General features: G+C 36.9%; 1 protein-coding gene across 1 annotated transcript; it reads left to right on the top strand.

Annotated features, from left to right (window-relative positions):
- Positions 1 to 4,716: 4,716 nt before the first annotated feature.
- LOC111161353 (ALG10, alpha-1,2-glucosyltransferase) lies at positions 4,717 to 9,967 on the top strand. The gene is made up of 3 exons (XM_022524954.1): positions 4,717 to 5,067; positions 6,293 to 6,490; positions 8,272 to 9,967. The coding sequence occupies exons 1-3, from the start codon at positions 4,885 to 4,887 to the stop codon at positions 9,325 to 9,327; spliced, it is 1,437 nt and encodes a 478-aa protein (XP_022380662.1). The 5' UTR covers positions 4,717 to 4,884; the 3' UTR covers positions 9,328 to 9,967.
- The last annotated feature ends 4,241 nt before the right edge of the window (positions 9,968 to 14,208 follow it).

Here is a 14,208-nt window from a genome sequence, read left to right as displayed (position 1 = left end):
TGTGCAGTGAAAATAAAGCTCAAGTGAAGGTTTCTACCTTTACATTTCATTAATGAAAATTCAGGTTATCTCTCTTCTCACTACACTAATACCATACAAATAATTATAGAACAATGTTTTCAATGTATGCCAAACTTTCAATTGGTGCAGGGCACCAAATGATCAGTGTTAAGAGTGCTCCCATGTCTTCTAGCTCTGCCTCTAAAACCAAAAGGGAAATCCACAAACTGAAACCCTTTTAAAAAATTTTTTAATTTCCTTTTTTAAAAAATGATCCAGGATCTCCCCTTTATTTTTCTCATTTTTTTAAGATTTTATTTTTAGGGGTGTGTGGGTGGCTCAGTGGTTAAGCAGATGCCTTTTGCTCAGGTCATGATCCTGGAATCCCAGGATAGAGTCTAGCATCCAGTCCAGCATCAGGCTCCCTACTCAGCAGGGAGTCTGCTTATCCCTCTGGCCCTTCCCCCCATGCCCTCTCTTTCATTCATTCTCTCTTCCTTTCAAATAAATAAAACCTTAAAAAAAAAAAAAAAGATTTGGGGCTCCTGGGTGGCTCAGTGGGTTAAAGCCTCTGCCTTCAGCTCTGGTCACGATCCCAGGGTGCTGGGATCGAGCCCCGCGTCAGGCTCTCTGCTCTGCGGAGAGCCTGCTTCCTCCTCTCTCTCTGCCTGCCTCTCTGCCTACTTGTTATCTCTGTCTGTCAAATAAATAAATAAAATCTTAAAAAAAAAAAAGATTTTATTTTTAAGCTATCTCCACACCCAATGTGGGGCTCGAACATACAACTCTGAGATCAAGAGTCATACGCTCGACCAACTGAGCCAGCCTGGTGCCCCAGAAAGCCTCTTCAATATTTCACATTAACTTGGATGCGTGTCTTCTCAGTAATAACATCTGTATTATAAATCTCAGCCCAAACTCTGAAATTTTTAAATTAGTAAGGTCCTATGACTGTGTTTATTAAAAATGTAAAATTATAAATTGTTATTGTCTTCCTTTAAACTTTCTCACTTTGGTTGATTTAATGGTACTGTGATTTCATCACTATAATAGCTTATTCCATTTAATAATCAATTTATGGTTTCTTTAAGGTTTGTATAGTTTAAGGGCAAAAGTCTTTGTGAAGTTTCTTTTCCCTGGAATGTTTCTCATTTAACTGGCACCAATAGCTACGGGACTATTCAGCTACTCATTGTTCCAAAAAGAACAGTTCCTCTTTACATAGAGATTTTTTAAAAAGAAAAATTAGATAGTATTTGAGCATGACTTTATGTAATAGAAAAATATTCAATTGTAACCATTTAAATTCTCTTCTCCATCTGCTGAGGAGGAAGAAATCTCTATGTTGTTTGGGGATCAGCTTTGTGTTTTTCAGTAGGGTAAAACCTGGAGATGAAGAATTGGATAAGCTAAATTCCTCTCCTTGAGGAAAAAAGATGAAAAAATACAAAGAAAAGGTCCTAGAGAGGTGACAAAGCAGCACAAGTGACCAGAAAAGCAAAGGTGATGTAGAGGACTGCAGTGTTCTCAAACTTAGACATACATCAGGTTGACCTGAGAATTTAAGAAAATAATAATTGATTTTTAAAAGAAAGTTTAAGGCACAGATTCCTTGGCTAGACCCCCACAGTTTCTGTTTCAGTAAGTCTCAAGCATTGCTTAATAACCTGTATTTCTTACAGGTTCCTGGGTGATGCTAATGCTACTACTGGTCCAGAGACCACACTTCAAGAACCCACTGTTATACAGGATATGTAGGAAGTTTTGCTTTGGTTTGTACAGTATAACTTTCCATCTGACCAACCATCTCTGTTTGTCTGGAACTGAAGGATTTCCTGGAACTTGCAAGGCTACAGCTGGAAAGTCTTCAACACACCAAGAAGATTGGTCACCCTACATCATACTGTCGAGATATGTTCAGTAAAGAGTTACAATATTGGCTAAAAACCATTTGCAACAACATGGATGGAACTGGAGGGTATTATGCCAAGTGAAATAAGTCAGAGAAAGACAATTATCATACGGTGTCATCACTTATGTGTAGAATTTAAGAAATGAAACAAAGGATTGTAGGGGAATGGAGGGAAAAATAAAGTAAGACAAAATCAGAGAGGGAGACAAACCCTAAGAGACTCTTAATGACAGGAAGCAAACTGAGGGTTGCTGGAGGGGAGGTGGGTTGGGGGATGGGGTAACTGGGTGATGGGCATTAAGGAGGGCACATTGTGTAATGAGCATGGGGTGTTTATAGCAATTTATGAATAACTGAACTCTACCTCTGAAACTAATGATACACTATATGTTAATTAATTGAATTTAAATAAAATAAGATAATAAAAAAGAAAGCTCAAGTTGCTTTTTGAATGTCATCATCTATAATCTTGACCCAAGGTCCAGTATCCTGCTGTAGCTAGAACTGTCACCTGGAACTGAGTAAGCCATCTCATGAATAATTATGACTATCAAGTGGTCAGTGTTTCCATTCAGCAGCAAGTGAAAAGCATTCAGTAAAAAGAAGAAAGGTATTTGGACTATCACTTCAAAGTAAAACAGTCCTTAAAACAAATTTCTCAATTATTAGAATTACAATCTTTAGGGAAATTCACTATTTGGGAATGAGCATTCCACAGAGTTCATACATGCAGTTCTAAGTGAGTTCATCAAATTAAGAATGTCCGAATTGATCAGGATGGGCTAAGGTTTATGGCAGTAATAAATGCAAAATCTGAATCACTAAAATCAACGAATGTTTATTTCTTGTGCACACTATCCTTAGAACTCCAACAGAAAATTGCCCATTTTTTGCCTTTTTAAAAAAAGATTTTAATTATTTATTTGAGAGAGAGAGAGTTAGATTGCACCATCATAGGGGAGGGGCAGAGGGAGAGGAAGAGGTAGAATCAGACTCCCCTCTAAGCAGGGAGCCCAACTCAGGACTAGATCCCAGGCCCTGGGATTATGACCTAAGCTGAAGGCAGATGCTTAACTGACTGAGCCAACCAGGTGCCCTTTGCCTAACTTTGCAACTATGCTCAAGGCAAAATTATAAGATATAAATTATTTTAAGCATTCTTCAAAAACTCTCTCTTACTTCCTGCCCCTAAATCCTAATACAAGAAATATGTGAAATCTACACAACCTGTAACAGCTCACCAATTTAAGCCCACCAATTTTAATTTAATTTTCAGTGTTACAGGATTTTTGTCCCCTTAGTGCCCAGGTTCTTGGTCATGCCTCTTCAAAGAATGAAGAGGTAGACCAGTGGAAAAGTGGTGGGCAGCAAAGTAAAGTTTAGTGATGGAAAGTACAAAGCTCCAGAAGAGGGAGGGGGTACTGAGAGAGTTGCCTTCAGGGTTTCTAGAATGTTTAGGGGTTTTTAATGAGCTCTTTTGCTGAACTATCTTAAGCAATCAGTGTGTGTTGGTTGTGCCAATCAGGGCTTTGGTCACATATCTGTCTACCTATTAGGTTAATGTCTCTGTGCTAACGGTCTTTTTTTTCTTTCTTTTATATTTTCTGACATCGGGAGGCTTATATGTCTTAACTGCCCCTTGCCTGTGATATCGACAAATGCTTTGTGGTTTTTTTGTTGTTGTTGTTTTGTTTTTTTAAGATTTCATTTATTTATTTGACAGAGAGAGAGAGATCACAAGTAGACATGAGAGGCAGGCAGAGAGAGAAGAGGAAGCAGGCTCCCTGCTGAGGCGAGAGCTCCATGTGGGGCTCCATCCCAGGACCCTGAGATCATGACCTGAGGCAAAGGCAGAGGCTTAACCCACCCAGCCACCCAGGCGCCCTAATTGTCTTACTTTAGCATGTTTTGCAGAAGTCATTTCTGCAAAGGCTGCAAAGCAAAATGTTAGTGCAGTCCTGTCCAAACTGCAAAACAGGATGTCACTGCTGTTTTATTTTAGCTGTCCTGACTCCATATTTTCTTGTTGGCAACCATGGCCCTGATTACCTATCCAACTAACTCCAAACAGTGGAACCTCACATATAAGTGGTACAAACTGCCAAAGCTTGTTATTTAGTAATAAAAATAAAATACTGCAATAGAGATATTAACAGGAACAATCAAACTTGCAGGCACAGGAAAGGCTTATCTAAAACACCTCCAAATCCTAAAATAATTGCTTTCCCCAACTCCTATAGAGGACTGCAATCTGGTTATCAGCGTACACTATGATTGGCCGATTTAACTAAATCCCCTTCGAGAGAACCCACATTCTGAAAGAGTACTTTTTTAACCTCCCAAATCCTCTAATTGATTAAGTTCATTAAACAGCGAAGGGTCTCTGGGACCTCCAAGTTTTAATCTGAAAGTCTTAATTTCAGCTTCCATAACCAAGCCTCCCCTCCCACCCTCCACAGTTGATGAAATCACAGGTTTCAATTCAGATCACATGATAGAAAAATGGGGGGGAAGTGCAGATTTTCAGGGATTGGGGATTGCAAACGTAGGGGAGCGACGCCATCTCCTGGTAAGGGATGGGAATGAGTAAGAAAAAAGCCAAATGCAATTTAGGGGCTAAACCGCCGCAGCCTTTCATTTCAAAGCGTCAAGCCACGAATCTGCGGCTCCGGGGGACTCCGACATCCGCCCCTTCTGGTGGCTCTGACCACTCCAGTGAGTCCTGAGCAGCGTGATTGACAGGCCAACGGCCCGGTCCGTTACCTAAACTCGTCTCTCCGGAAACAGTAACCGGATTTCTCCGGAAGCTCAGGGTCCGCACTCTCCCAGCATCCTTTGCTTTCCGGCTGTACTTAGTCCTGTCCGGCCAGTCCCGCCTTGCGCGCCCATTTCGAGCCCGAGTTTCAAGCTCGAGTTTCAAGGCTCGAGAACCCGGAACAGATTTTCCAGGACTTGGTTCTTGGGCAGTGGCTATGGGGGCAGGAATGGCGCAGCTCGAGGGTTACTACTTTTCGGCTGCCCTGAGCTGCACCTTTTTAGTGTCCTGTCTCCTCTTCTCCGCCTTCAGCCGGGCGCTGCGAGAGCCCTACATGGACGAGATCTTCCACCTACCGCAGGCGCAGCGCTACTGTGAGGGCCATTTCTCCCTCTCGCAGGTGGGGTCCCCAACCTGTCCCCACCCTAGGAGAGGCCGGACCCCCCCCGCCCCCCACTTTCTTCCACCCTATCCCTTTGGTACCTCCATCTACCCTTCCAGCTTCGGAATATGAAAGGAACTGGGTAATCTCTTGTTCCTGTCCCTGAGGTCTGTGAAGTATTTGTTTAATAAATCAACAGAAGATCTGTGTCCTAGGAAGTGGTGTTTTGGGGATGAACTGATGTATTTGCTTTACCGCAGGGTACAACCCAGACGCGAGATACGTTTTTCTCTTAGTAGCTTTCCCAATCTCTAGATCAGAGACAATGGGCTGCCCCTTGGAAATGACAGAAAACTTCACTTTAGTTCACTTGTCAAGAGCTTCACTGTGTGGTACCGTAGGGAGTGGGCAGTATGGGATACCGTGGGGGGTGGGCGGGATCTTCAGCCACCAAGAAGTGTCAAGTTCCGTTAATTACATCCTTGGTGTTTATAGAACCTTCTGTTAACTGGGTAAAGTGGCACCCAGCGAAGCGGCATCATGTTTGAATATATGATTGGCTCCGTAAATATAAAGAGAAATAAAGTAGATGTATTATCCTTCCTTTTCTGGGAAAACAATATAGAATAATGGCTAAAAATAAAAAGTCTGTGGTTCAAGACCTGATTTTAAATCTTTGTGCTGTAATTTACTAGTTACCTGATCTTGGACATTTTTTAAGTTTCAGGTTACTCATCTGAGAAAGACAGTTATAGCAGGATCTACCATAGGACGTTTTGCAGGATTAAATACAGAGGATTTAGCGCAATTCTTGGCTCAGTACATGTTAGCTATCATTATAGAGCGTGTGGTTTGATCTCTTTAGATGCCTCTTTTTCTCCAAAACCTTAAGAGTTCCAGCCAATGTTTCCACACTTCAAAACTGGAACACTTGGAAGTCACCAGATACTCTTCAGGGTGTCTGCAGGGTAGGTCTTGGAAATGGGAACTGATTTTAAATTATTGCTGCCTACTGATTACAGATGTCTCCGCACAAAACAGGTACAGAGGCAAAATGTAAGCACAGCTTTTCTTTAGAGGAGACATTTGACCTGCTGAGGTCTTATTTAACCACGGTGTCACAGAATAACTTCTCACAATGTCTGATTGTTGGTAGAGATGGTTTTGAGCTTGACCTCCTTGTGTTGGTCCTGTCAGTGTTTCATCTTGCTCTTGCTTCATTGTTGGCCTTTCCTTTTTTAAGTGGGATCCCATGATTACTACATTACCTGGCTTATACCTGCTGTCAGTTGGAGTGGTCAAACCTGCCAGCTGGATCTTTGGATGGTCAGAACATGTTGTCTGCTCCATTGGAATGCTCAGATTTGTTAATCTTCTCTTCAGCGTAGGCAACTTCTATTTGCTATATTTGCTTTTCCGCAAGGTACAACCCAGACACAAGGTATGTTTCCAAAATAATTTATTACAAGTTTGTGTGTAGTCAGGTCCACCATTTTGATAAGTTGGTTTTATGAGATTTGGTGAAAAGTATCGTCTGCTCATTGTGTTAATATTTTGTTAAGCTAAAAAGCAATCTCCCTACCCCTGTTTTGGAAGAAGTTTGTATTTAAATATTTGAATAACTTCAAATATTGAAATATTGAATAACATTTATTCAAATAACTTATTTATTCAATAATATTTATTCAATATTTTATACCTGAAATAAATATTTGTGAATCAGATGAGTTCAGTAAATGTTTATTGTGCTTGTTATGTGTGCTAGGCACTAAGACCACAGAAATAAACAAGGTTTTGTTGTTGTTGTTTTTACCAAACTTCTATCTTCACTAGGGAAAACAGTGGAATACCTACATTTACCTCAGAAATTTTGAGGTGGATTGCCTGACTTTGAATTCTGTCTATTTACAAGTTGTGTTACTTTCAGCAGGTTACCCCTAGTGATGCCATGTCTTCATCTGTTAAATGGGAATAATACAGAATCTGCATCACAGGATTGTAAGGTCTACAGGAGCTTAATAAGTGGAAGATGTTTAGAACAATCAATGCCTAATAGAATAGTAAGGACTCAATAAGTAATAATTATTTTTAACTTAAATGATATCAATAGTGTAAATTGTGAGAGGGAGATAGGTAAAAGATGCTCTGAGGACACAGAAGGAGTAGAGGAGTAGAGGAGCACTTATTTTGCAGGTTGACTGGCAGGAAGATGTATGGGTGGCATTGGGTAAGACTTCACAGAAAAGATGGTACCTGAGCTGAATCTTGATGGACAGACAGGACTGTAGGATGGGGAATGAAACCTGATAGTAGAAAAAGCACAAGCAAAGGTAGAGAGGAGTTGAGCAACAAGATGCAGAGAGGATTGCTTTTTTGGAATAACTAGATTATAAAGTGTAAGGACGTGAGGCTGGACAAGTAAATAGGGGTGAAGTCATGAATGTCTTTATATGTCACAGAAAGGATTTGAACCTTATCTAGTAAGTGATGAACAGCCTTTATTTTTAACCAAGAAAATGGCATGGTCTGATTGGTGATTTAAATTAAGTGGAGAATAAAATTTCAGGAGATAAGAATGCTTTCAAAATGGGAAATAGTCTGTGAAAAACACCAAAATTTATTTTTAATTAAAAAATTTAAAAGTACTTAGCTTTCTACTGGGCCCACTATTTTCAGGAAAAACCCTGAAAGTTCATCATGAAACAATAAGATCGTTGGGTATAGTAGTATAAATGCTGTATGTGTATTTACATTCTCTCAACTGTAGAGTTTAGAAGGGGGTATCTTTAAAAGAAATTGATGATGATGGCTAAACGAATGCTCACTGGAGGCACTATGAATTAAAGTTCAGGGAAATGGAAACCATTGCCCCATGTCCCATTCATCAGCATGTTCCTTACAGTATTTATTTAGTTCAGTGTCTTCCATACAGTAACTCCTTAACTATTTGCTGAATGACTCAAAGTATTTCAGGACATAGAAGCTTTGCCATACACATGTATTGTCTTCATGGCTTCCAAACCTATTGCTATCACTAAAAGTTACCAGAAAGCGTCCTTACAAATGTATATTGTGTTTTTGCAAAACTAGAAATAAGATTAATAGTGAATAATTTTACTTAAAATTCAGATAGTTTTTTTTTAATTAATCTCTGTGTTAGCTCAGCAGAAATGGCATATTTATCGTGAAAATAATTTTACATGTGTTTTCTCTTCCCCTTAGGCTGCCTCAAGTGTCCAGAGAATCTTGTCAACATTAACATTAGCAGTATTTCCCACACTCTATTTTTTTAACTTTCTTTATTATACAGAAGCAGGATCCATGTTTTTTACTCTTTTTGCCTATTTGATGTGTCTTTATGGAAATCATAAAACTTCAGCTTTGCTTGGATTTTGTGGCTTCATGTTTCGTCAAACTAATATCATCTGGGCTGTCTTCTGCGCGGGAAATGTCATTGCACAAAAATTAACTGAAGCTTGGAAAACTGAGCTACAAAAGAAAAAGGAGGAGAGGCTTCCCCCTATTAAAGGACCATTTTCAGAATTCAGGAAAATTTTTCAGTTTCTTTTGGCTTATTCCATGTCCTTCAAGAACTTGAGTATGCTTTTCCTTTTGACTTGGCCCTACATCCTTCTAATGTTTCTGTTTTGTGTTTTTGTAGTTGTTAATGGTGGGATCGTTATAGGTGATCGAAGTAGTCATGAAGCCTGTCTACATTTTCCTCAACTCTTTTACTTTTTCTCTTTTACTCTCTTTTTTTCGTTTCCTCACCTTTTGTCTCCTAGCAAAATTAGGGCTTTTCTTAGCTTAGTTTGGAAACGTAGAATTCAGTTTTTTGTGATTACTTTAGTCTCTCTATTTTTAGTTTGGAAATTCACTTATGCTCATAAATACTTGCTTGCAGATAATAGACATTATACATTCTATGTATGGAAAAGAGTTTTTCAAAGATACGAGATTGTGAAATACTTGTTAGTTCCAATATATATATTTGCTGGTTGGAGTATAGCTGACTCATTGAAATCAAAGTCAATTTTCTGGAATTTAATGTTTTTCATATGCTTGTTTACTGTTACAGTACCTCAGAAACTGCTAGAATTTCGTTACTTCATTTTACCTTATATTATTTATAGGCTTAACATACCTCTGCCACCTATATCTAGGCTTGTTTGTGAACTGGGTTGCTATGCAGTTGTTAATTTCCTAACTTTTTATGTCTTCCTGAACAAGACTTTCCAGTGGCCAAATAGTCAAGATGTTCAGAGGTTTATGTGGTAATATTGGAGATACATTGAATTCTAAAAATAGACTTATTTAGACTATCTCCACAATGAACAACTGAACAGGTAAAAATAATGGACTTTCTTTTGCGGACAGTAATGGTCCACAGATCACATCAGATTTTTTTGTGTTTTAAACATCAGATATATGTGTTTTAAACATATATAATAAATCCAAGGAAGTGGTAAAGAACTGAGAAGAGTTTAAGACTTGCTCCATAAGCCTAAATAATGCAAAACAAAATTGTTTACAGTTACTTCATGATATCCCTTTGGTACTGCTGGCCACTCAAAAAGTGAAAAAATTTCATAAGTATTAGTTTAAGAAAACTGAGCTTATAGTACTGAAACTTATTTATTAATTCTCTTCAGAAAGCAATAGCAGACAAAGTATTTGAAAAAATTTACAAATGATCAGGTAATATTCTTGATTGAAAGGTTACTTAACATTTCAGTAAATATAATTTTAATCATAAGGCAAAGTAGACTCACAAAGATAATGTTATAAATTAGAAGCTCATCTAGGTTTACCTTGTAATTAAGTTGTTGATTTTTCTTAAAAGTCTAGAAATGATCAAGCCCTTTCACTAATTCTTTACTTTTGTTTATTTATTTTTTTTGTGAGAGAGAGAGAGAGAGAGAGTGCTTGCACATGTGAGGGGCTGGAGGAGGGATGCAGGGAAGGGAGGGCAGAAAGAGAAGGAGAGAGAGAATCTTAAGCAGACTTCATGCCCAGTGCAGAGCTCGATGCGGGGCTCAGTCTCACAACCCTGAGACCTGAACTGAAATCAAGAATTGGGGTTACCCCACTGAGCCTCCCAAGCACCCCACTAATTATTTTTTTAAGTTTTTATTCAAGTAATCTCTACACCCAATGTGGGGCTCGAACTCATGACCCCAAGATCAAGAGTGGCACACTATTGACTGAGCCAGCCATGCCTCCATTTCGCTAATTCTTAGTATGAAATATGTGATGGACAAAGGTAAAATGTGTCGATGATAATACCTTTTAAAAGGGATTCTTTCTAAAATACATTACTGTATAGTTTCTTATGGCTGCTGTAACAAATAACAACAAACTTGGTAGCTTAAAAAAAATGTCTGTCATAGCTCTCGAGGCTGGAAGTCTAAAATTAAGGTGTTGGCAGGGCTGGTTACTTCTGGAGGCTCTGAGGGAGAATCTAGCATGCAGTTCTTGCTGTTCCTTGGTTTACAGATGCAGCACTCCAATCTCTGCCTCTGTCTTCACATGGTCTTTCTCTTATAAAGATAATGTCATTGGTTAGGGTTTACCCTAATCCAGGATGGTCTCATGTTGAGATCTTTAATTAAATCTACAAAGACCCTTTTACCAAACAAGGGCACATTTACAGGTTCCAAGTAAACATCTTTTTTGTGGGATACTTTTCACCCACTGAAGTTACCAAAGTATATTTTAGGATAAACCTCATAAAATTAGTAGGAAATAATTTCTTTGCTGAGATACTTTAAATTATGTCTTTACTGAAAGGTAATTCTGAGATAACGTAATTACAAAAGAAAAGGTAATTGGTATTTGATTCCATTATCCAAAATAGTTAGAATTGAAAGGAACTTTAGAAATCATTTGATCTAATCTTATTTTGTAGGTTAGGGAGCTACCTCTTAGGATTTTTTTGTGTGAGTCTTTGGATTCTGTGTCTACTGTTTCTTGTACATTCATTGGGTTGTCATTCCATTACAGAAAAGTATTATTTGGACATGTTAATTTTGGCATGAAGACATAGAACTGTGAATACAATTTATTTTTTAATCTCACTTTACATTTGTAAACTTAAAAATAACTGTGAAAAAATTACTTTGTCTTCAATGTTGGATTGTGCTTTGGGATTTAAACAGTGGGTAGATGTGGACAGTATTCTGCATTTGCAAATATAAAATTGTACAGGTGAAAATTACAAGTACAGTCTTAAGTAAGAAGTACAGGGCAGTCTTGTATTCTGTTCAGTACTTAGAAAGTAGATTGACTCTGGTTGTAACAGTGATTGTTGACAGATGTCTTTACTCATTTTGTTTTTTGGTAATTAGGTAAGAAAACACAAAGAAATTATTATATTATAATGAAGATCTGAGTTCCAGGACATCAAAATAAATAACTTCCTTATCTGTTATTATTAATGCGAGGCTTTTGTGATTAGGAATATTTCTGAGACACAAAAACTTTCCCTCTAATCCATTCTAACAAGCATAAGAAAACCATTCCACTCCATAGAGTGGAATCACTGTTCCAGTTTCTTTGTAAGTATTAAATTCCTGCTATTTTAAGAGATTGTTTGGAGGAAATCAACACTCAGAGAGAAATGGGCTAACCTTCCTTGTTTTCTATAAAGTATATAAAATACAGTACTTAACATTTTAAAAAAGAATACTGTGAATTAAAAGGTGCTGTGGAGTGTAGCTTTTAGAAACATCCTAAGTTGCATTTGTGTTTTGAATATTTTTCAAGAATTATTGAGTACATATTTTTGACATGAATTTTTAAGAAATTAAATGTAATTGAATTTCTTGATTAAAAGATGATTATTTTAAGAAAAGTACTGATAAGTTGGACAGGCTGTGGAGCCTTGCAATCATTGTTGAAGTCTTTAAGTAGAATTATTTTAAAGAATGTCATAGAAAGATTTAGTCTATACATTTTTAAGCCTTGTAATAAATCTTTTTGAACTTTTTCTACCTTACATGAAATTCCATAGATAAAAAGTATTTCCTTTCTATGGTGTTAGTAAGCTTGCAGTGTGCTGTGTGTTTCCTCACATATTTATGTTTTCTTTTAGTGGATACCTAGGGATCTTTTTAATGTATCTATGTTTAAAAATTATTTGGAAATACAATGTTCCTGAGCTTACTAAACATAGAATGTCATTTTGGTAAGATAAATTGTGTTAGCTGTCTGACTTCTTCTTCCTCTTCTTAAAGTTATTTCTGGAACATACTTAGTCTGTCATGAAGTACATTAATTTAAGTAGCTTTAATATAGTTTATTTCTAATAGATAAATAGCTAAATGTAGTATATTTCTAGTTTGAATTTAACTACCACTATGCTTGACATTTTTATTTTTTTCTTGATAATTGCTGAAGACAGGAGAGGAAAAGAAAAGAGATCCTCATTATTAGTGGACAGTTATTTTAGATAAACATTTAAGTAAAATACTGATATGAAAAATGAATTCATGTTTTTTAGGTTGAGAGCATTTATTATCTTTGAGGCAATTAGAATTTTCTTAAGTGAAACAAGAAAGAAGTATCATGCAAATAATATGAGAAAGCTTTTTTGAATGGAAATTTAAATATGATTTAGGAACCATGGGCTTGTAGAAAAAGCATTTAACATGAAAGTTAGGATTTCTGTATTTGTGGCTTTAGATTTAATAAACCAAGTGATTTAGTCTTTTGTCCTCATTCCAAATGAGAACAGTATTTGTCATGACTCTGGTTATTCTAGCCTGACATATGTCTAGTCGTATTTCAGAAATAATTCAGCCCCCGCCGTATATCCATAAAGTTCATAAATATATAGTAAATGTCAAATAAATGTATACTGAATGAAGTTTTTAGTATAGGATGAAGTGAATGTCTTAGAAAAATCATACTATATAACCATAAGCTAATTTTAGGAAATAAATCACATGCTTCTTAATGAAAGCCATCCTAAACTTATTTCTGCCTAAATTTTCTGACCTATTTTTAACTTTTTTAAATTATTGTAGTGTTTAAAACTTATACATGTATCTACTTGTAAATATGTTATATGTTATTATAATAGGATGTGATTTCAAAATTGTTGCTGTTTATTTAAAATAAGAAAAATAAGTAACTTTCAACCATTAAAATATAATAGCAGTAAAATTTTGATGCTTATTAAACTCTTAAGGGAAAAGAGATTTCAACCATTTATGAATAATTTGTGTTATTTTAGTTAGGCTGCATTTTAGTATTTTAGGGATAACTGTCACTTTTTATTTAGGGTATTTTTTGATGTATTTAAATGTGGACAATATGACAAACATTTCCAATATATTAAAACTTGTATAGCTGAGAAAATTATAATAAAAATGGATAGATGATATATTTTTTAACACTTATCCATGAATCTAACACTAAATTCTTTAACATTTGGAAATTATTTCTAGGGTAAGAAGTGTTGCCACGGTAAAGAAATCCAATAATATCATTATATTTTCTTGTTAAAAATTGGGCATTTGATGAATTCAGTGTTAATTAAGTTTGAGCCCAGTGCATCACCATCAGACAAAAAGAGATATGGTATTTTTCTGAGGAGATAAATATTAAGCTTGTATTGATATTTTTCACACGGACTGGAACTTTACCATGATTCAGTTCAGTCGAACCATTGGGGTTGAGAGGACATACAAAATTAGGAAGAGAGGGAAGAAAACTAATGGTAACTAATAACTGCTGTCATTTATTGAGTACCTACAGTGTTCTAGGCATTGTGCTAGCTGTTTTGTAGACATTGTCTCATTTGATCCAACTTATATATATATGAAGCAGATACTGATTTGTCTTTCACTGCTGGAGAAACTAAAGTTAAGGCAGATCAGGCAAGTCGCCCAAAGTCAGCGCTGTCACTTAATGTAGATTGGCTTGACTCCCAAGTCTGTGAGGGTTTTTTTGTTTGTTTGTTTGTTTTTAAGATTTTGTTTATTTATTTGACAGAGAGACTCAGCAAGAGAGGAAACACAGGCATGAGGAATGGGAGGAGGAGAAGCAAGCCTCCCTCTGAGCAGGGAGCCCAGATGCTGGGCTCAATCCCAGGACCCTGGGATCATGACCTGAGCTGAAGGCAGCCACTTCATGACTGAGCCACCCAGGTGCCCC

This window comes from Enhydra lutris, unplaced genomic scaffold (assembly GCF_002288905.1).
Source record: "Enhydra lutris kenyoni isolate GAN:26980312 unplaced genomic scaffold, ASM228890v2 scaffoldscaffold84, whole genome shotgun sequence".
Taxonomy (NCBI): domain Eukaryota; kingdom Metazoa; phylum Chordata; class Mammalia; order Carnivora; family Mustelidae; genus Enhydra; species Enhydra lutris.
This window is presented reverse-complemented; position numbering and strand designations above follow the sequence as displayed.